The 23,995-nt window shown below is 42.2% G+C and overlaps 2 protein-coding genes across 2 annotated transcripts; both read left to right on the top strand.

Annotated features, from left to right (window-relative positions):
* The first annotated feature begins 4,068 nt into the window (after positions 1–4,068).
* LOC306765940 (shaker-related potassium channel tsha2-like) lies at positions 4,069–8,324 on the top strand. Its single transcript, XM_079253486.1, has 2 exons — positions 4,069–5,796; positions 7,071–8,324. The coding sequence occupies exon 1, from the start codon at positions 4,343–4,345 to the stop codon at positions 5,774–5,776; it is 1,434 nt and encodes a 477-aa protein (XP_079109612.1). The 5' UTR covers positions 4,069–4,342; the 3' UTR covers positions 5,777–5,796; positions 7,071–8,324.
* Positions 8,325–10,317: 1,993 nt separating this feature from the next.
* Positions 10,318–11,793, top strand: LOC306763227 (potassium voltage-gated channel subfamily A member 1-like; the record flags this gene model as incomplete). The annotated part of the gene is made up of 1 exon (XM_079249999.1): positions 10,318–11,793. The coding sequence occupies one exon, from the start codon at positions 10,318–10,320 to the stop codon at positions 11,791–11,793; it is 1,476 nt and encodes a 491-aa protein (XP_079106125.1).
* Between the last annotated feature and the right edge of the window lie 12,202 nt (positions 11,794–23,995).

Genomic DNA, 23,995 nt, shown 5'->3' with positions numbered 1-23,995 from the left:
TCATTTAAATTATACAAATCAGCGTAATAGAAAATTTGATAACAACTGAGAACTTCTACTGTGAATGAAAATGCAGCGTTTCTTTCTTGCAGTGGTTTTGGTTTGTGCAGGGTTTTCTTCTTGCAGCTGTTTTTCCTATATGCAGCCTGTTCTTGTATATGAAGTGCGTTTACACCATAGACTGTACATGAAAGATGGACGGAGCCTCCAGTGGTTAAAAGTGAAGTCTATGTGGAAGTGCATAAAACTGCAGTCCCCCCTTCATCCTCTAGGGACTGGCTCCAAAACAGAGCAAACCCCATAGACTCCCATGTTAAAAAGGCCAACTTTACAAACATGTTTACAGCCTGGTTCAAAAATGTATTTTCGGCTAATAGGTCACGTTTACCTTCATGACAAAAGTGTGGGGAATGATTTTTCTTTTTAAACTCACCCGTTTAAAAGTAATTTAATCTCAAAGTTCGGCATATTTAGGGGAGTGTCTTTTTGATTGACAGATACCCAATCTCCTGCTTCAAGTCAGAAGAATGTAGAACAACCACGGTTTTTGTTTGGTTATCAACGTGACTTAACTTTAGCCCACTTACCTCTGTTAGCTGGTTAGCTGTTATCGACGGGTTAGCTCAATTAGCTCTTAGCTACAGAAAGCTCGGAGTTCGCTCAACGTCAATCATCGACCATGACGCTCACAGCCCCCCTCTCAGCTCTACCTCTTTGCCCATATTTGTATTTTCCGGGCAAGACGACATGCATGCCTCTGCCAAGATGGCGATGGTAGGAACCGCCCACCGAGCTTCAATTCAGCTCCTCAGAAACCTATGGGTGACGTCACGGAGGCTATGTGCATCTTTTTATATACAGTCTATGGTTTACACCTGTCGGCCACTGTATTAAAGTATTTAGAATGATTGTCATGACAAGATTTATCTTACAATATTAACTAATTATCAATCCATCCATCCATTTCCTTAACCGCTTGTGCGGGGATGTAGGGAAGCTGGAGCCTATCTCAGCAATCATTGGGTGAGAGGCAGGGTACACCCTGGACAGGTTGACAGTCCATCACAGGGCCAACAAAGTGGAACAAACAAGCATTCATGCTCACACTCACCCCTATGGACAATTTAGAGTAACCAATTAACCTAACATGCATGTGTTTGGACAGTGGGAGGAAGCTGGAGTACCTGTAGAAACCCATACTCACACGGAGAGAATATGCAAACTCCACCCAGAAAGGCTATCATTCGAACCTCCCCCCAGCCGAGGCTCAAACAGCGACCTTCTTGCTGTGATGGCACAGTACGAACCACTATGCCATTGTCCTACTATTAAACAATTAATAATGTAATAATACTATAATAATTACAGTATGAAGTATTTTCCATATTTCCCTAACCTTGATCTTATTGTCATCTAACAGTAACATGTACATAAGCATGTAAAACTTAAGCTTATTACACAACACGACAGTCTCACAACACAGAGGCGCAGCTGTTAGACATGGACATGAGGGTAGCATGGATTTATTGACACACTGAAACGACGGTTTCCTGATATGCACATAGAAGGCAAAGGCAAGAATTCTTGATGGTCTGGCCTGGTTGACATGACATGGTATGTTATCTTTGTCCAATCTGCACTTAAACACATTTAAATATTTTGTGTTTCCATTTTACATCTAAATTGCTTTTAGTGTAATTTCATTTGTAAATTACTGTTAGAATATGAAACTTACTGTGAGTCTTTAAATAATAAGTTTTCTGCAGGTAGTTGTAGCTTTTGTGTCTATGAACACATTCCAGTGTCTGAGACAGTGTCATCACCCTTTCCTGTGAGAGCATGCGTCACCCTGTCTCTGATGCCCCCGTTTCATTTTGAGCTGAATGGCTGACACTAAAACAATTTAAGCCCCATTGCTGACCCTTTGAAAAAAAAAAAGTCCTACTTCAAATTATAACAATTTTAAACACACAAAACACGACATACTCACGCATTCATTCACCAATCCTACTAATGGCAACGCCAGATATACACTTACAGAAATACACACATGCACACAGTGCAAATATTTGGCCTGGGGTTCGGCAGGAGGTGAAACCCAAGGGGAGTAGCTGACACATGTAGCTACTGTGATTACCTCATGTCTGTTATGGGTTAGGAAGGAAAGTCATCCTATGTATATTTAGACAAAGACAAGCTTTGGAGGGTCAGGTGTGATGAAAGGAAATGCTCATGAATAAAGTCATATCCTTCAAGAAAATATTGTAAAAGTAATAAAAGTAATTATTATTTTGTATAATTATTGCTTTTATTATAAATAAAAATTACAGACCATACTTTATTTTCACTATATCATGGTCACATTTTATTCCACCCCACAATCCCCAATGTAGATATTTACTTAAATATGGGTTGATTGTAAAAATGACAACTAATTCAAATATAGCTGTTACAACGGTGTAAATGACTGTCGCTGATTTTATCTGTAATGTTTCATTAAAGAGGGATTAGAAAGCAGATGTTCTCTTGCTGTGAGTGAATTCACAGTATCTTGTTACTTAGGGGGTTCTCCTGCCTTCATAGCTCCAGCCATTAATAACGAAGGGAGGTTCCTCACTGTCAGCAATCATGTACGCTGCCAACTTTACGGCATGTGTCCCCGCATATCCATCTACATAGCCTGTCTGTATATATCTATATGGAACTCGACATACGCATAGTGACAAAACATGCAACACACTGTTGTTAGGTAATCCAAAGAGATAAATAAAGAATATTCTTAAAAAGAGATTTTGTTCTTCCATGATAAGCAGTTAGCTTGTTAATGCTTATTAAAACAATTAGAGGGAAGTGACTGTGGATTGTGACTGAAAGACAAATGTTCAATTCTTTCTGCAACTCTTTGACAGATATGGCCTACAGTATTAGCGACATGTGTTAGAATATAGCTTGTTTGTTGTTGTTTGTTTCCTTGGATACAGTCAAGACCTTTCGCCTCTGCCTCACCCAAACAGACGTTTGGTGCATGTGCTTTGCTAACACATAAGCAGCAGGTGGTACCAAGTCATGAAGCTGATATTTGACTCTGAAGTCACGGCCTTTGTTCAGCATTAAGGAGATTTTTTTTCCCCTGTTGGGATTTTTAACCTGAATGCAAATAAAGGATCCTTTGTGACATAATAGGAAGTTAAGCTCTGTGGTTATAGTGTAGTTAGATTTTTATTGTTCTGTTTAATACATTTGTGCTGTTATTGTGCTGTTGAGTTCACAACTAAACTGACTGCATGAAGCAGTGACAGTTAAATGTTTTAGATAAAACGCTCCCCGAATGAATCTCAGGCTACTTCTGGAGTAGCCTGAGATTCAAATTTTTACAACTAAGACCTTTATGTGCAAGTATATTAATGTTATTTTGGCTGCAGCTTCCTGAAGGCGCTATCCCCTCGACTACTCAGGTGTCAGTCAAGACAGCAGTTTCCACTGGCTGAGTCTGCGATGCCCCCTGGATATACGAGGATCTGTGCTTCACAGCATTCAGGTTATATTTAATATTTTATATTTTAAGATATTTCTAATAGCTATTTGCAGAAAAAGAACTATTCTTATTAACAGGGATAGATGTGTTTGTAAGATTCACTAGAGGTCCAGGTTTCTAAAATGGGAGACAGTGACCCAAGTAGTCACAGAGTAGGTCCTGGAGGCTCCCCTTGTGACAAAAATAACTATGATTTCATGAATGAAGGACCAGCAAAGTGAGGAACTCCATTCCTGAAGCCACTTAATCTGAAAACAACCTGGCCTTTCTGCACAAAACAATACCGCGAGGAAAGAAAGATAGTAAGAAAACAGAACTTGTTCATTTATTTGAATTAAAAAAGGATTGGTTGCTGCATGTTTGGAAATATCTGCTCCATTTCTTTGAAGCGACTCAGTATGAGAGGGACAGCAGCAGCAGCAACAGCAGCAGCAACAAGTGTCATCTGGTCTTCCAACATGGGGAGGGCTTTGGAGTTTAAAACGGTGAGAATATGATAGCCTTCTGGAGCTGTTAGTATGGCTTATGCAAGTGGAGATCTGTGTACACCACTGAAAGTTGGCAGTTCAGAGGCACTAATCTGACAAAAAAAAAAGAGGTGGTGTAAATAAATAACAGTACAAGGATTTTGGATATAAACAGCTACAAGTGTTGGGGAGCAAAAGAGGGAAATAACCCTAATCTAAGGAAGGAGGGGGGGGGGGGTCTGCATGAGAGAGAGAGAGTTAGAAAAACGGACGGGGAAAAGGGGCAATAGGAAGGCACCAAGGAGGTGAGTGACGGATTTACCCTCAGAGGGGTAAAAAGATGACTGTGGTGTCTCAGGATAATCGCGAAGAGACTGTGGTGGTCACTCCTTTGTTGCAAGATGTTACTGACTTGGAAGCATCAGAGCAGGAGTGCAGCGAGAGGGTGGTCATCAACATCTCAGGCCTGCGCTTTGAGACGCAGCTGAAGACCCTCTCACGCTTTCCGACCACGCTTTTGGGAGACCCGCGCAAAAGGATGCGTTTCTTTGACCCTCTGAGAAATGAATATTTCTTCGACAGGAACAGACCGAGCTTTGATGCCGTCCTTTATTATTACCAGTCAGGAGGGAGGCTAAGGAGGCCTGTAAGCGTACCTGTGGACATTTTCCTGGAAGAAATCAAATTTTATGAACTTGAGGAAGAGGTCATACAGCTTTACAAAGACGACGAGGGTTTGGTAAGAGAGGAAGAGCGCCCACTGCCCACGAACGAGTTCCAGCGACAGCTGTGGCTCCTCTTTGAATACCCGGAGAGCTCCGGACCCGCAAGGATCATTGCCATTGTGTCAGTGATGGTTATTTTGATATCTATTGTTATATTCTGCTTAGAGACTTTACCCGAGTTCAGAGATGTCCCCCCAGAGATCGAGGCCAATGGAAGTTCTGAAGGCAAAGAGCTCAATCCGTTCACAGATCCGTTTTTCATGGTGGAGACTCTTTGCATTGTGTGGTTCTCCTTTGAATTCACCATGAGATTTCTGTCCTGTCCCAGTAAGGCAGCGTTCTTTAAAAATATGATGAACCTGATCGATGTTGTGGCCATAGCGCCATATTTCATCACCCTGGGCCTTGATCTAGCTGAGAATCAGGGCAGCAGCCAGCAGGCTGCTTCTCTGGCCATCCTAAGAGTCATCCGTCTTGTGCGTGTTTTCAGGATTTTTAAACTCTCCAGACACTCCAAGGGTCTCCAGATTCTTGGCCAAACCCTGAAGGCAAGCCTCAGGGAGCTGGGATTGCTGATATTTTTCCTGATCATTGGAGTAGTTTTATTCTCCAGTTCAGTATATTTTGCTGAAGCAGAAGATCCCGAGTCTGAATTTTCAAGTATACCTGATGCGTTTTGGTGGGCTGTGGTGACAATGACCACAGTTGGCTATGGAGACATGTGTCCCTCCACCATTTGGGGTAAATTTGTTGGATCCTTGTGCGCAATCGCTGGAGTACTGACCATAGCTTTGCCTGTTCCTGTAATAGTTTCCAATTTTAATTATTTCTACCACAGAGAGAACGAAGATGAGGAAAATATTCAGTATGTACACGTAACTTGCGGGCAGCAAGAACCACAGCCTTCATTAGGGGACAGTGACTCCATCAAAAGTAACCAGTCGCTCTCCAAATCTGAGTCCTATCAGGGAAGCGACGAGTTGGAAGCCCTGACACAGCTATACGTGAATGAACCAGAGACATATATCGGGGAACTGACAGATGTGTAAAGAGGACGATTTTGTACCTGGTGAGTTGTGTAAACTTACATAACACTTCAGGTTTATTCTTGTCAAGCGCTCTATTTTGCTGTGTCCTGACTCCAACAAGTGGAGATTCACAATATTCTCTAACCAAAAGTCTCACTTTGAATATGCCCTATGACACTTGGCACATTTTCACACATGCTACTATTGTTAGAAGTACATGACATCACCGCAGTGAGTAAATATAGTACGACATCTCGGGGCACATTGCGCATGTCTATACATTTAAAGATTTTCTCTTGTCATTTCACGGTGTTAGATATCAGGCGTGTCTTTGTATGGCGTTAAATGACACAAATGGTTAAAGTCAGGATATAAATTCAGCGTTTAGTGTTGGCGTCGTCAAGCAAAAATGAAAAAAAAAAATGTAAGTCATTCATATGACAGGGTATGAAAGTTGGTAAACTGCACAGCAGCCTTGTTAGATTAAAGTTACAACCCTGTTCTTTAAAAAAGACAGATGAATTAGGGAATGTTTTATTATGTTCATATATTTAGACATAAATTCAGCAATCTAATTAAGCTGAATCAGGTCTGTTGATGGACCAAGACAATATTGGACTGCGCGTTAAGACGCAACCGGTTTTCCACATTGCTTGCATGTGATTTTCATGTTATTGTAACGCTATCTAACTGTAAACATTAATAATTAACTGATAAGAGGCGTGGGCAGGAAAAAAAAAAAGGACGTTCATGTTGTCACTTAAAAGTGCTACTGAATGCGTCTTGAGAGGTGCAAAGTCCGCCTTATCTGAAAAGAACAATTCAGATAACATACATGTACACAACAATACATAATAATTACGTTATGAAACAAACAATCCCAATGGTTAATGCAATAAAAAAAAAAGCTTTCCTTTGCAAAGTCACCATCATCAAATAAAACGCTGAATGTATATTATAGCTTCATAGTTAATAAATAAATACATTTAGAATTGAACAGAAACGGAGACATCTTTGTCTTTGTGTTTTGTGGAAAGTTTGCAGTGTGCTTCCATGGGAATCTGATCAGAGCTAGAAAAAAAAAAGCATGAGCTCTCAGCGCCACTGTGTGGATGATTAATCTCTTTGCAGACAGAAGCATATTAACACTTCAGCTTGAGCATCTTCACACTGTTCCAGCCGGCCTTGACTGATTTAGCACGAGCTCCGGTGATCACGCTCCCCATGTGCACTGGATGCTTGCACTGGTTTACTAAGCCCCATCAGCTGTTAACACGGTGTTGTTGTTTTTTTTTTTTTTTCTGCTTACTTTCAGGTGGCAGACGATTAGGTGAAGCTTGTCGTCCCCTCAGTGTCACAAGTTCACGGGTGGCATTCTCATCTTCTCCGATATATTGGATCATTTTCTCACGGACTACTGTTGCAATGCCAGTACTTTAACCTACAGTGACTTCACGATGGACACACTTGGAGATGGCAATCGACACTGTGTGTAACATCCATAGAAAACATTTTATTTTGTTTAGATTTTGTGAATGAATGCGCAAAAACCTGTTGTATATATACATTGAAATTTTGTAACTCTTACTTTTTCCTCTGTTATCCAGCTTCTAATGCAAAGTTAAAATGGTAACTTTTTTTTTTGTTATTACAACCCAGATGGCATTGCAGTCCACTGTAGATAACATGCTAGTGAGCATAACATGTACTATTCACTGTGAATTCTAAATGTCATACATATTTATTTTTTTTTATTGAAACATTCATATGAACTTAACTTATTCGTGTTTCATAAACAAACATTAAGAAGAAAACATACCACTCGTCATTTTCTTTATTTCATCGAGGAGATGAGATGAGAAGAAGTATTTTGTCTAAAAATAAAATAAAATAAAGAAATAAACAGAGTAAATTTCACAAATAAGTTCAGTACACTTTAACACTTCTGGCGCTGAACATTGGGAACAAAGGTACAGAAGCATTTGGCCTGTCTTCCTACAAAACAAATTAACTTAATAGAATGTCACAGTGATAAATGAAGGGTAGTTATTTGGTTGCATAAATTAGAAAATTGCGCAGACGCCTGATAAGCTTTGCGTTAGGCTAGTTTTGAAATGGGAAATTTTGAATCAGCAAGGCCAACTCCTTTTTTTTTTTTTTTTTTTTTTTTTGTGGACACTGATAAACAAGCACAAACCAACATGTACTGTATATCAGTGAGCGCCAAATGTCAAAAGCAAATGATTTCTAGTGTGTTCTGCAACGTTTGAGTAAATCCTTGTGTTTATTTTAGGAATTGCAGCTTTGAGGGAATTAATTATCTGTGCTGTCCGTGGTGCTGAAACGACTGGTCCTCTGCACAACACTTGGTCAAATTCCCACAATTTTTTACTTCATTTGTGTACCTTACAAAAGCAACAACACTACAAAACGATTTGATCTAACCAGTAAGGAGGAGATCTTGTGTGTGAAAAAACACAGCCAGGATTCCCACATTTCCTGTGATGCTTGTTTCACATCTATCAAGGCTTGTAACACATACAAGTGTGACTTTATTCTTTTTTTTACCTGTTTTAAAAAAAAAAAACATAAAATGACTAGTTACTATTTGATGTAACTCACGCTAAGATCTGCAGTTGCGCATCTCACGTCAAACTAACGCCTGGAAGCTCTTAAATAAAGGAGTGGCTGAATGAAAAGGTGATGTTTTAATCTCTTAACAATTGATGCAAAGGCAGATTTATCAAATTACAGATTACTAAAGATGTCTCACAGCTACTTTAGGGAGATTTGTCTACAGTTGCAGAATGATAGTGTCAGTGCTGACACAGAACAGCTCTTGTTTTTGTGGTGTATGAAGAACTTCTGGCGGCGTCCTTTAGTAGAGCCAGTCTGCATTGCGTCGAAACCCTCCAACTCCTCCTCCTCCTGCTGCTCCTGCTGCTGATGCCCTCCCTCTCCCCTCCCCTCCCCTCCCCTCCCCTCCCCTCCCCTCCCCTCCCCTCCCCTCCCCTTCCCTCCCCTCCCCTCCCCTCCCCTGCACTTGCATGTACAATGCACAGCAAAACATGCTTCACATAGTTGAGAAACTACTCGGACGTCGCTGCTACACTTGTCTATTCCTCAGCTAGTCCTTTCGATTTAAAAAAAAAAAAAAAAAAATCTTATTTTTTCTAATCGTGCTCAGGATCCTGCTCTGAAACACATTCTGTCCGTCATCTTGTTTAGTGGCAAAAAAAAAAAAAAGAAAAAAAAAAGAAAAGCAGCAGATTTCTGCTGATGCAGTGATGTCTGGAAATGTCAAGGGCTCGCTTATTGCCCCTTAATGTATCTCCCCCCCGAATTGCAACGCAAGATTTTCTCCTGCGGTACATACTGTAAGCTCATCTCACCACCGTGCCGCCGCGCAAGCAACTACCGAGTCTGCAGCTTTGCACTTGCCTCTTTTCGCCCTCTTTTTTTTTTTTCCATCTTAGACTCTCCTGGTTTGATTAATCTGGTTTTCATGTTGAATTATTTCCTTTTGTAGACCAGCTGAGAAAACTATGCTCACAGTAAAGCTTTAGGCTCTTTCTAGGCGCAACGTGAAGTTTCCACCTGACACCCACCGGTGCCCCGCTGTTGGATGATTTTACTCGAGGCAAAGACGCATTCAAGACCTCTTCAGAGCAAGGCACGGTAAGTCCCCGAAACTGCTGACTTATACAACATTTATCTCTCAGACGATATAGTTGGCTAAGAGCTTCTGTTGATGTAATAGTTCTGTACTAATAGATTCTGTGTTTTTTCTGATTTTGTCTGTGGATTTGGAAAACAGTCTGTAGGCCTGTAACATGCATGAAGAAACAAGAGTTAAAACAATACCAGCAAAAATTGCTATGCGTCACTTTACAACTCAGGCTGGAGAGAGTGGCGTAAGATAAATGTTGCCATGCTCCTTTAAGAACCAAAGAACTGATCTGACAAACTAAAACAAACATTCCCATGATGTGGGAAACATGATGTGACATTATAAAAATGCCATCTGAGTTAAGACTTGGGATTACTAAACACGTAGAAGGAAAAAAACAACACTTTTTGTGAAAAACTCACTCGTGAATGTTATGTTTGCAAAATGGTTATTAATTCTACGTTAAGATAATATGATTTTACCTTAGAAATGGATAGTAACACTAATGCAACACTTGATATGTAAATAAATAAATGAACAAACTATAGAAAATTGCTGAGCCAGCAAATATCTTGGCTGTTTGATTCCATTATTCCTCCCTCCCTCCCTCCCTCTCTCTTTGGGTGACAGAAGCACCAGCAGCAACTGCTGCAGATGCACTGGAGAGCAGCAATGGTCAAGTCAGCGAGAGCCGCAGTGGAGCTGCACTGAGGCAGAGCAGCCAACCACCCCCCTTGCAACTGGGGACGCCTCCAACAATCTAAGGGGTGTGGGAAGCTGAGGAGTGGAAAATTTCTACCAATCCTGAATACCTGCTCAATCTGACTAACCAACACCCCAATATATTTCCGACTCCTCTTCTTTCTCATCCTCTTCCTGTTCCCAATCCAAAATGACTGTAGTAGCAGGGGATAACATGGACGAGACCTCGGCCGTCCCGGGCCACCCTCAGGACACCTACCCCCCAGATCACAATGACCACGAGTGCTGCGAGAGGGTGGTCATCAACATAGCCGGCCTTCGGTTTGAGACGCAGCTAAAAACTCTCTCCCAGTTTCCGGAGACATTGCTGGGCAACCCAAAAAAGCGGATGCGGTACTTTGACCCCCTGAGAAACGAGTACTTTTTTGACAGAAATCGCCCCAGCTTTGACGCCATTCTGTATTATTACCAGTCTGGAGGTCGGCTGAGAAGACCAGTGAATGTACCCTTGGATATGTTCTCGGAAGAAATCAAATTTTATGAGCTGGGAGTGGACGCGATGGAGAGGTTCCGTGAGGATGAGGGTTTTATCAGGGAGGAAGAGCGTCCTTTACCTGAGAAGGAGTTCCAGCGCCAGATCTGGCTCCTCTTTGAGCACCCAGAAAGTTCAGGCACCGCCAGAGGGATTGCCATTGTGTCCGTGATGGTAATCCTGATCTCAATAGTCATATTTTGTTTGGAGACTTTACCACAATTAAAAGAAGACCCAATGGGTCATTTCCAGAGAGTGGGGAACACTACTATTTATTATAAACCAAATATCCTCACTGATCCCTTCTTCGTCATTGAAACTCTCTGTATAATCTGGTTCTCCTTTGAGTTAATAGTACGCTTTCTGGCATGCCCAAGCAAACCGGCCTTCTTCAAGAACATGATGAACATGATCGACATTGTTGCCATCATCCCTTATTTCATCACACTCGGCACTGAGCTGGCTGAAGACCCAGATAATGAGGGGGTAGGGGAGCAAGCAACATCTCTGGCCATACTCAGGGTGATCCGGCTGGTCAGAGTGTTTCGAATCTTCAAGCTGTCACGACACTCCAAAGGACTTCAGATTCTAGGGCAGACCCTCAAGGCCAGCATGAGAGAGCTGGGATTGCTGATCTTCTTTCTGTTCATTGGAGTCATCTTGTTCTCCAGTGCTGTCTACTTTGCTGAGGCGGAGGAGCAAGGTTCCTACTTTGGCAGCATCCCAGATGCATTCTGGTGGGCTGTTGTATCCATGACAACTGTGGGCTATGGGGACATGGTCCCCGTCACTATTGGGGGAAAGATTGTTGGATCTCTGTGTGCCATCGCTGGAGTGTTGACAATTGCTCTCCCAGTGCCTGTCATCGTGTCCAACTTCAACTACTTCTACCACAGAGAGACCGAGGGAGAGGAGCAGGCCCAGCTGCTCAACGTCAGCAATCCCAACATCCCCTCTGAAACCAACTCCAGCCGCCGCAGCTCATCTACTGTCAGCAAGTCAGAGTACATGGAGATTGACGGTGATATCAACAATAGCATCGACAATTTTAGGGAGGCAAACCTTAGAACTGGCAATTGCACTATAGCCAATCAAAACTGTGTAAATAAAAGCAAGCTGCTTACAGATGTTTAGACACCAATAAGGAACTTTAAGATCTCTATTGGACTGTCATATGTGGTGTAGACCATAAGTTAAGAATGCTTCATTTATCTCCCCAAAGCACTCTAAGACATTAGACTTACAACTACGCTCAGCTATACAGAAAGGAAACAGAAAAAAAAAACAAAGCTGTTAAAGTATATGCCATGTAGATAGAATAATTAATTCTACTGATCCTACAAATATATAGTTATATAAAAGACAAGACATCCATTATTACACATATTCACGGCTCCCTGGAGGACGCAGAGCACACCCTGTCTTATCAGACGACAGCGTCATAATTAAAATTTTATGCATGGAGTACAGATAACATTTAAGCAAGTTGCACAATGCACCAGTAATGTCTGCAGACATGCAAGCCTCTGCAGCCAAGTGGTAACAGCCAAGAAGTTAGACCATCTCCTCCCCTTCTAGCTTCTCTCCTCCCCTCTCTTCCCTGTAAAGGATCTACTACTCAGCAAAGCACCTTATAGGAGGAAGACTGATCTCTCTTGTTTGGATGTAAACAGATGGCGATCTGCTTGCTTCACGGACATCTGCAATGCTGCTGTTTTCCAGCAGTTGCTGTAATTGTGTTATCACCAAGTGATTCAATGCCATGCCCTTTAGATGCAACACAGCACAACGATAAAAGTGAGCTTCACACGAGCATGATTTAGAGACTTTCCATTTTGATAATGGCATGCATGAGACATATGTCACATACTGGAAAGGATGTTCTTTTGGATATCTGCCTCCATTTTCCTCCTTCTCATATGTTTTCATACCGAGTGCACTGGATGAGTTTTTAATTAGAAATGCTAATCATTTAGAAGCATAGAAATTGAATGTTAAATCTTAAGGGAACAGTACATAAATGAGATCATAGCATGAAAAAGTAACCTGCATTATGGCCTATCAACTAAGGTACTTATGTATCCTGGTATATTTAATGCATGATGTGAGTATACAGCTTGTTGCAATTCAAGCACTCTGCAGTTTCCCTGTCATCAGGGCAACTGAAGAAATCATACATCTGGGTGTTTCTGAATTGTGATCAAATATATCCAATGCCACCAAGATGCAGAGTTTCTAATTTAAAAGTAGGCAAAGAAACTGAATAACTAATATCAAAAATACATATAATCATAATAGGCACCAGTTACAGTAATAGTCAATAGTGCAGTGCATGGACCTTCTTTGAACAAGAAAAGTTAACATAATGTTAGTCATGCTTCCATCTCCACCTCGGATTTTAGTATGTATTCATTTTGAATCTGATCAAAAGGGTTAGTCCAAATTTCACACTTGTGAGAATTATTCTGACATTAGTTGCCAGTGCCTTTTTTCCCTTCCACCAACAGGACCAGTGAAAGTGCCTCAGTGTACAATGGTATATGCGTGTGGTTGAGTGGAGCTGGCCTTATAGCTATGAAGCAGTGTTAGTGATGATATTAGTGAGGCCAGATGAGTAAAGTTCAAACAGCAGGTGACTGTGGTCAAAAAAAAAAAAAAAAAAAAAAAAAAGCTCTATGCTGTCATGCACAACAAGGTTTTCATGCTGTCATGCACTTAATTACGCTCTTGGGCAGCAATGTAATGTATTCTGCATGTTTACCATTCCAACTTAAAAGGGAATATCCTGTTTTCACGATATTTGTTCATGGCTATTGTTTTTCGTTGTGCACCATGCATCCTTTCAGGGTCTCTACCTCGGCGAGGTCATTGCAAACTTGCTGCAGAGCTGCAAGCTTCAATGCAGGGCTTCCTATCCCATAATGCAAAATAGAACCTTAAGTGTAAAACTGCAGTCATGCAATATTGAATGTGAGAGTCCCAAAGCATAGCCTTTACACAAGCACTTAAATGTAGGGCAAGTAGTGTACCACGGTCCTGCTAATTTTTCACATTAAGCTGCGCACAATCAGGACATTTATTTGTAAAGAGTTTGCAGAGATGACTTGACTCTTCCTGACTGAAACAATGCAATGTCAAGTTATAGCTGTGTCACAGGGAAACACCTGAATGTGTTTAAGCACATTTGTGTGGACTGCAACAAGAAATTTAGATCTGTAGTCATAATCTGTCATACTGCAGATCGGGGCATTATCATGAACACAAAATGCAGCTCATCCTTTTTGCACAATAGCTTCATTGTGTTTTGCTTGGACCTTTTCATACCTGCAGGTTTGTTTTTTTTCCACTGTGCTTGCACATTTTCATAAATATATTTCCTCAGCATATTGCAGGAGAACTGCAGATGGGTTGGGACTAAGTGTGACGACTACTTGAAAATCTCCAGTTACTGTACATTAATCTACACTCAGTACTGGGGTGAATTCATCCAAATGATAGTAAGTTTTGTACTGAACTATATGCTTTTTTAATTATTATTTTGCACTCTCCTGACAAGATCCTGTATGAAAAAAATCCACAGCAGTGCTACATGAATGTCATAGCTATTTCTGTTGGTGCAATGGCCATCCTTTGTGGTGCTAGTTCAAGCCTACTGCTGTTGTCTTGTTACCACAACATGTCATCAGAAGCTGAAGTGAGCCTTTGCTAAATGTTTAGGGGAAAAAGTCCATTCAAAGACTTTTCTTTCAAACTCGTAGAGGATTGTTTGTACTTTTGTTTGGAACTGATCTTTGTACTGTACTTCTGCAGAGTATCTGCCTCAGGCAAAGTGAATATGCTACATGTCAGTAACAACTCACAAGATATAAAAAAAAGTTATTCATCTATCTTTCATTTTTAGTACTGTAAAACAGAAAAAAAGTGGGCATGGTAGGATTAATTATGACTAATATATATATATATATATATATATATATATATATATATATATATATATATATATATATATATATATATATATATTATATGTACATACACTCACATATATGATATATGATAGATAGATAGATAGATAGATAGATAGGTTGTTTAAATTGTCCAAAGTAAGGTAATGAACATGTAAATTAAACCCCTCACTCACTTTAACAGTGAGGGCATGTACGGATGGTGCTATGTAATAAGTTCCCCAACAGAAACATGCATTCTTAACAGCAATAGAAACCCTGCTCATAATATTTTTGTTGTAAAAGAAAGAGAGAAAGAAAGAAACCAATCAATCAATGTGTGAAAAAACACTCTGATCACTTGTCAGATACTCATGACAGGGCTGCTCATGTACCAACCTCTGATTGTCTGTCCTGGGGAGTCTGTAATGCCATTAGATGTAGAGGCTGATTTTTTTGTTTAGATTAAATCTAGAAAAATGCAACTAAACAAGCTGCGGTTTGAGCAAAAGCTGCTAAAGGTTTAGTCAACCCCACAATGAAGAGCTTGTAATACATTTAGAGAAAATTGACTTCAGTTCTGGACACTGTTCAGAAGTTAAAGACAATGAAATAAAAGAAGAAAACTAAATAAAACAATTAGTTAAGATTCCTTAATTATTTCACATCCATCTTCATTTTGCTCACTGTTAGCTGTTATGCTTCTGGAAATACATGTAAGAACACAAAAAAATGACAAAATTGATCCCATGAAGAAAAAATGAACTATCATAAGAACAAAATGTTGTTTAGCTACAATAGCTTAGAGAAAAGTAACCACTATATAATGCAATTACATAAAAAACAAAGCCTAATGTGTGCTTTTAATTTAATCTAATTAAGTTTTGTTTGTCTGTGGTGACACTGTACCCTGAGTGGTTTTGGACAAACATGCCTTACACTGGAATATAAAAACAATGTTCCTTAAGCAAGCCATGAAAATTAAACTACTGTATAATGATCACTTATAACATACTAGATGATAGGAACTATAACAAAAACCTGTGGTTTGGGTTTTTTGTTTTAGAAAAAAGAAAAGAACAAAAACCAGGATTCGTTCCTGTTCACATTTTCTTCTCCAAACTTTCTGCTAAAATTTCTTCTACAGTGTATCTTTACAGAACCCTACTGATCGCAACAAAAAGAAAAGAATAAAACAACCAAAACGAAAAAAAAACAAACCTGCATGGGCGATGGAAGACTGCATGAGCTTTGCCTTTCAAGCAGCGGATCAACTATTTTACAGTTGCATCATTTAAAAAAGAAACCCTTGCTTTCATCTGCACCAAGGCTTCCTGTAAGGCCCTGTTCAGGAGTTGTTGTGAAGCTTGTCCTTTGCTGGATTTCTTAAAAGCACCTTAGTGCTGACTGCATCACTGACACGGCGCCGGGCAGCCGTGCTCACCGACTCTGCGTGATGTTCAGGTTATGTTTGCTGGGCTCTGAATGTGAGCAAGGACAACAAGGGCTAGTTTCTTAGACTCTTTTCCAGATCTGAAATGCGCTCTCAACTAATATTACACCCACTATTATCTCACTCCAGACTGTGGTGATATTGTGTTGTGGGAAACATGCCCATCACATTTAAACAGGGCCTGTGCTGCACACAATCCTCTGTACATGTTTCAAAATGTTACTGACAGTCATGTTGCTGGACTGCTCGTTTGGTCTGCTGAGGAGTCACTGAATGGGATCGTATGTTGTGACGGTGTGTACCATGCTTGAGAATTTCTTGTTTGTATTAGAAATGTGATGGCTAGGACTTTGTATTTTCTGTCAAGAATGCACATTTACCTGCTGGTTGGGAAGGTGGGCCTCTTTGGAGCAAAGCGCTGAAGGACTGTTGAACTTTTCTGCTCTTCTTTTCATCCTCATGCTAGCCAAACTCCGAATGTGTTATCTAATCCAGCCATCATCGTCATGTTGTGTTTACCGAGGATTATGCTACTATGTGTTCAGTTTGTCAAATGATGACAAAGGCATGGTCTGTGATCTATGCAAGGGTTATTTATGTTTTCTTTGTTATACCACCTATGATTTAATCTTACATTAACTTCAATAAATTTTTAAGGATCTGCTGGTGTATGCTTATTTTAGCATGGGGTTGGTCGGGGTGTATATCTGCACCACAGACTTGCACTATAGAACAAATTAATGGTTCCATCTCATACACTAAGCTTCCACAACCCTCTTTGTGTGCCACTAAGAGCAGAAATATGCTGCAGTGTTAGAAAAGTTGAGGTGTCTATCTGCTATACAGTGCCCTCTCACTGAAGCCATTAGCAGTGATTCATGGGGCTAAGGTAATGGTTCCACACTAATCCTCTTGTCCCATGAGGGGACCACTTACCTCTGTCACTCCCTGCAACTTGTTTCACACCTCAAATGCCTGAAAAGATCCTCTCTCTCTTTCTGCTCACTGCTATCTTTGGCAATCCTATCTGAGTGATGGCTGAAAATGTTTTTGTTCTTATTATCAAATTATATGATAAATAAAAATATTTTTTTGAAGTCCAAAGGGACAGTCCCAAAACTTTAAAGTAGCCTCTTCGTTTTGACTTTAAAACATTCAGCTCCTCGCATCTGAGCAACTCAAACAACCCAGTGTTTCATTTTTGCTGTATTATTAATAGTAATTAATAATCACATAACATTGGCTGAATATAGCTTTACTGTTGTCTCATCAACTCATTGACTGTTTAACGTGTAGAAATTCTCCTGAGAACACAAGTTACTGGCTTCATATTTACACTTATTTTCTCTGCTGAACTTCAAAAGAAATGCAGAAATAAATGCAGGTAAAAACTATTTATATTTCTGGAATTTTAGACTAAATTAAAAATAAAAACAGAGCAAAAAAAATTACTTATATAAATTTATATGAACTATGGAGCTTGCTGCACTCGTCTGCAGGTATTCTCAGATACATGTCTAAATTACACAGTCACCTCCTGATATCTTTCTTTAAACTTGAGGATCCCAGCAACAGCTGAAGGTTAAACCTTGTCTTCAACCAGCTGTATTTCACGATATGTGAATAAACCAATGCACTGGCACTCCATTGTGGCTAATTTTAGTGCTCGTCTTTCCTGCTTGAACCTTTCCTTTCTGGTAATAGTGGCATGTCCCTTGGCTTTTACGCACAAAGTCCTCCTTGGTTTAATGTGCAATGTATGATATTGGCTGAAGGTCAGCCTGAAATAATTGTTATGTTTTTACCACAGTCCACAGAAATCTTTATTGAAATCTACCACAAATGTTTTTTTCATAGAATTACATCAGGATAATATCTTCTAAGTTTTTTTTTACTATAAAAATCACAAATCTAAACTTTTGAAACAGGAATTTCTCTGCAAAGGGCCTTGTATCCATTTCCTCTTTGAAATAATTGTGTTGTGGTAAAAGAATTTAACTCTTATTTTGTCCTCAATCTAAAAATACAAAAAGTCAGTCTCTCCTTTGAGGAAAAAATGATAATTCAGGTTTGTTGGAGTCCTGTGAACATAGCAAATAAAGCACACATGAGCATGGGTGGGCCATGAGGAGAGGTTTGAGGGTCACAGACCACCTCTAAAATTTGGGTGACCATGCAAGAATAAGCGATCAAATTATGATAAATGTTTACCTTTACCTGGGTGAACCTCAGATGGACAAGTGCAGGTAAATGCAGCTTGTAATTTACTTCTTTATGTTGCTCTACATCAATGCCACCATGTTCTTGATTGTAATACAGCATTTACACAGACTCATCTCACTGTGAGTTTATGTAGGTGATATTTATTTTTTCAAACTGTTTCATTTCATGAAAAGGGTGGATGTGACTTATGTGACAATGAGACATTCAAAGTTAAATGGCCAGTATAAGATAGAGACAGAGAGAGAGAGAAAGTGAAGAGAGAGAGAGAGAGAGAGAGAGAAAGAGAGAGAGAAAGAGAGAAACAACACTAAAATATCAAAACTTAAAAAAAAAAAAAAAAAAAAAAAAAGATAGGAGCAGAATATCAAAATTCGAATTCATACATGTCTAAATGTGCAGTTTCAACTAAGTCTCCTCAACAATCCATTTCAAGATATTTACAAAATATAAACTCATAAAAAAGTTTCTGTAATTAGCAGATTAACTGGTGAAGGGTGAGGGTGTCAAGGTTGGGTATAAAAGAAACAGCCACTAAAGGCTGCGACTTTCCATGCAGTGTTGGTTAGTCATTCACTTCTTTTTGCCAGACCGTGTCAGTTTTATGTCAGGAAAATGTTTCTCAATGCAAAATTACAAAGAACTCAAGCCTGAAGAAATCTTAGTTTGATTAAGCAATAAACAGAAAATAAAGTTGAATATGTATAACTGTCAAGCATTCAAATGGCCTGATTATTGTAGTCACATGAGATCAGTAATATTTAGGAGAGCTGGTGTCACTCAATGCGCTGCATCCTGTGCTGGATAAGTTATGAACTCTTCTAGCCTAATTACCTTGCAGATGGAGAAACAGATTGCCATGGTCAGATGAAAAGGTTGACATCTTTTCTTACATACCAAAGATGAGTGAAGTCATTCAAGACAAATACTCAAGATCCAATGTTTATGATGGTTCAGGGGCAGATGAGGGTTCATGGCATCGAGAACACGCAGATGTGTGAAGATACAACTGACACAGAGGTGTATGTTTGAATTTGAGCAGACAACGCTACAATCAATATTATGTCTTATAATAGAGGTCATTATTTGTCTATATCAGCTAAATATAGTGATGCTGGGTAAATCTTTGTTGCATTTTTGAAAATGTTTCAACTAACCTGTAATTTTGTTGCATAGTCTAATTTTACTAAATTGACAAATAGCTGCTGGTCATTTGTTTCTTACTTGCTCAATTTTTTTCCATGTTTACTGTACGCTCTATGGTGACCTGAACAATGAAGTGTCTTCCTCCTTCCTCTGCATTGCCCTCAGGAAATGCAGCACTCTCCTCTCTGCAGGCAGCAGCAGTAAGGGTGGGGTAGGTTGGCACTGGTCCCACTATCCTTACACACACTAAGTCTCACTCTCTCGTTCACTCCCTCTCTCTCTGCCTGCCTTTGTCTTTCTCCTTCATTCTCCTTCTCTTGAGTGCTTATGAGCCCGACTAGACTGTAATGACCAGGAACATCGTTCAGAGGAGGAGCTCAGACACTGAAAGTGTTCACAGGCCTTTGTTAGTTTATATATCTATATAGATATATAGATATATAAACAAAAGTATTCTGGTAAAGATCCCATTTTAACACAATAAGGACCTTGTGAGTAACATTTTACAGGTAAATGGGATTTGAACTGGTTATCAGCTGTGGCCAGTTTACTGAACCATGCTCTTGTAACATGTACAGAATGTTCTTTGCTATCGTTTGGCTGAAATAAACATCTTCCCTTACAAATATGTAATGTGGATGTAGCTATATTACTCCCAAACCTGTAAAGGTCATCCAGCATAAATGGTACTTTCACATTTGTGAATGTTGTCCATGTCATGTGAACTGAGCAAACATCACAGATGATGGTTTATAAACTGTGTGCAGATAACAAGCTGGGTGGTCCCTGTCCTGTTATGCTGGAGAACACAGCGTCCAAAAGGTGTTTTGATTCATCTGATAACAGGACAGTTTCCCCAATTAAATTCAGTAAATCTTAAAAGTGGAGGCATTTTTAATTTTTTATTTTATTTTTTTTTTTTTGCTAAACATAAACCATCTCTAGCTGCGTTTCCATTATATTTTTTCCCAAAATAAAAGCGACAATTGTAGGATTTGACAAACAACAATTTCGATTTGCAGGTGTTTCTATTGAACAGTGATTAGTGCATTAGCATCAAGTCTCTTAAAATCTTGTTACTGTCGCGAGATTTTACAAAAATTGTGGTTTATGTAAAGTAGACACTTAACGCTGCTTTGGAGTGTTTTACTTGCTGTGGAGAATTTGCCAAGGATTTTCAAAGCTTTTCTTCATTTTCTTTTTTAAAACTCTGAAATTCACTGTTTGTTCTTAACCGCATCTTTACCAGAAATGAACTGGTGATGATCCCCCACATCACGTTCGGGGACACGTAAATGCAAAAAAAAGTGACCTGGACTTGCCGCTGCAGTGGGGGCAGGTTCGTGCCCTGGTGCCCGGCAGAGGGGCCCGGGCCCAAGATAGTGGAGGATGGGGGTGCCTGTGTGTGTATGGGGTGTGTATGGAAGAGTGTAGTGGTACATGAATGTAAGGGGGGTAGGGGTGCGTGTATCTGGGAGTGTGTTGGGGCATGTATGTGTGGGGATGTAGGGGTGGGGGTTTAGGGGAGTGTGAAAGTACATGAGTGTGTGGGGTGTGGGGGGGTGCGTATGAGGGAGTGTGGTGGTGTATATGTGGGATGTGTATAGAAGATTGTAGTGGTATATGAAGGTATAGGGGGTTAGGGATGTGTGTATGGGGGAGTGTGTGAGGGGTGTTGGGTTGGAGGTTTAGGAGACTGTGATAGTATATGAGTGTGTGGGGTGTAGGAGGTGCGAGGTGGTTTATATGTGGGAGGTTTAAAGGGAGTGTAGTGGAGCATGAGTTTATGGGGGGGTAGGATTGTGTGTAAGGGGGAGTGTGTTATGGCATGTATGTGTGGGGGTGGAGGTTTGGGGGAGTGTGATGGCACATGATTGTGTGGTGGGTTGGGGGGTGTGGATGAGGGAGTGGTTCGTGTGTGTGTGTGTGTGTGTGTGTGGGAGGGGGTAAGGGCTTGTGTGTGGGGAATCTGGTGTTAAATGCATGGGAGATAGGGGTGTGTATAGAGGAGTGTCGAGGTGCATGTGTATGGGGTGGTGGTGGTCCGTGTGTAGGAGGGAGCGGGGGGGGGGGGGGGGGGGTGCATGTAGGTGTATGGGGGGTGGAGGGTTGTGATTAGGAAGGGGGTAGGACTTAAGTGAGAGAAGTGGGGAGTTGTGGTGGTTTGTTCTAGGGTAGGTAGAATGGGAAGGAGTGTTTTGTGGTGGGCAGGGGGGTGATTGGGATGTAGGGTTTTGGAGGTGGACTAAATGTTTGGTCCTGTATCTGTTAGAATGAGTGTGTATGTGTATAGATGTATGTGTGGGTCTGTAGGTGTGTGTGTGTGTGTGTGTGTATGTGTGTGTGTAGATGTGTGGGTCTGTAGGTGTGCGTGTGTGTGTGTGTGTAGACGTGTGGGTCTGTAGGTGTGCGTGTGTGTGTGTGTGTAGACGTGTGGGTCTGTAGGTGTGCGTGTGTGTGTGTGTGTAGACGTATGGGTCTGTAGGTGTGTGTGTATACCAGGCTGATGGTGAGGGGGTGTGAATGTATTGGTGTGTAGAGGAGGAGGGAATGCAACGTGTCTCTGGGTGGGGGCGTCTCCTGGGGGTGTGGGGGCGGTGGCCCCTTGGTCTGTCTCTCCTTCTGCCGCCCCTCCTGGCTGAGTCTTCCTTGCCCCCCCCCCCCACTTTTGCATGTGGTTCATTGGTGCCTTCTGGGGCCGGTGGCGGCTCTTTTGTTGGTGTTGCTGAGGGCCCTGGTTGTTGGAGCAGCTGCTCTTGGCCTGTCCTGGCTTTCGGGGGCCCCCGGAATGGGGGACGTGCCTCGTGCCGCACGTGGCTCATCTTCTTGAGGGAGGCGCGCCCCAGACCCCCCTCCTTCCCTTCTTCCACCACACACAGTTGGGAGGTGGACACGTTGCCATCAAGGTGATCTCAATCACTGCACTCAGCATCGGTTCACCTCCCAGTTTTAATTACACTTAGTCAACATAATACAAAAAAACACACATGTGACAACACATGGACATATTTTGGGGGGCAGGCCATGCAGTGTGTGGTGGGCGGGGCTGCTTTGGTGGTCCCGCTCCCAACATGATGTGGTTACTTCTTCCTAATTTTAATTGCAAAGACACACATCACAATCATTCATAAGCTGGAAGGGAGGGGGTGACAATGGGGTCCTGCCAGGCCCCTATTTCCAGGGCTTTGCCGGAAGAGTTTGGGCGGGGGAGTGGTGCTGTTCAGGGGACCTAGGTCTGGGCTGGCCTGGCAGGGGAGGGACTGCTGCTGGCCCTGGGAGGTGCTGGATCGGCTGTATGTGTGGGGTGGTGGTGGTGGTGGGGTGGGGGGGGGGGGGGGGGGCGTTGGCAGGGGTGGGGGGGTAGTTGTGGGGCCCTGATCGGGGCCTTCCTGTCTCTTGCTCCCCCAGGGGTATCTCACATGGGACACGTTGGGAAGGAAAGATGAGGGCGTGCATGAGCGAAGGAATGAAGTGGTGAATGGAATGTAAGAGTAGAGGGAGAAAGGGGAGGAATCAGGGTGAAAGAATTTAGGAAAGTGGGTGGCCACTGGGATAGGGGGAGGGGGGTGTATGCAGATGGGTGGGGGTGTGTATGTGGGGGTATGTTGGTGGTACGGGGGAGTGATAGGGCGGGTGTACAATGAGGAGTGTGAATGTGGATAGAGGGGTGTAGGGAGGTGTGTGTGTGTGTGTGTGTGTGTGTGTGTGTAGAGTGGGGTATGCGTGTATGGCAGAATAGGTGATTATAGAGGGAGCAGGGATGTGTGTGTGTTGGGGTGTGTGAGTATAAAGAAGGGAGTATGTGAATGGGGTAGGGGGGGTGCATGTTGAGGTGTATATAAGGGGAACTTGTGGGGGGGTTTTGTTATGAGGTGTGTATGTGTGTATAGGGGAGTATGTGAGTGGGGGCACGGGGTAGGAGAGTGTGAGTTTGAGTGTGTATAAGAGAATGGGTGGATAGGGTGTGCTTAAGGAGGAAGTGTGGATGCGTGAGTGTGTTTGTGTGGGTGGGTGGGAGTGTGCGTGTGTGTGTGTGTGTGGGTGGGCGGGCATGTGTGTGTGTGTGTGTGTGTGTGCGCATGCGTTTGTGTGTGTGCGCATGCGTTTGTGTGTGTGCGCATGCGTTTGTGTGTGTGGGTGTGTGGGTGTGCATGCATGTGGGGGGGGGGGGGGGGGGGGGGGGGGGGGGGGGGGATGTTGTCTTGGTGCTCGGGGAGCACTGCTGATGCACTGGGGTGTGGCCTGGCTGCTGCTCGGTGGCAGTCTGGGGATCCCGGCCCTCCGACGGTGTGGGCTGGGCCCTCTGCCTGTGGGGGTGGGGGGGTTGCTTCCGGGCTCTTGGGGCCGTGGGGCCCGCGCTCTGTCTGCCCTGGGTGGCCGGTGCCTGCGGGGCCAGTCCTCGCTGGTCCGGGCCTGCTGGGGCCTGTTCCCCCTGACTGCGGGGGACTCTGGCTGGGACCCCCTCTGCCGCCTCCTGGGTCGGTGCATGGCTGGCTCCGGGGTGGGGTAGTTGGGGTCTGCACCTGGGGGTGGCTGCCGATGGCCTGGGTCTCGGGGGTACTCCTGGCGTGCC

Source organism: Telmatherina bonti (genome assembly GCF_933228915.1).
Source record: "Telmatherina bonti genome assembly, chromosome: 2".
In the NCBI taxonomy this organism is placed as follows: Eukaryota; Metazoa; Chordata; class Actinopteri; order Atheriniformes; family Telmatherinidae; genus Telmatherina; species Telmatherina bonti.
This window is presented reverse-complemented; position numbering and strand designations above follow the sequence as displayed.

Excerpts from the sequence above, each read along its gene's own strand:
- LOC306765940 (XM_079253486.1), top strand. The coding sequence starts at position 4,343 with ATGACTGTGGTGTCTCAGGATAATCGCGAAGAGACTGTGGTGGTCACT.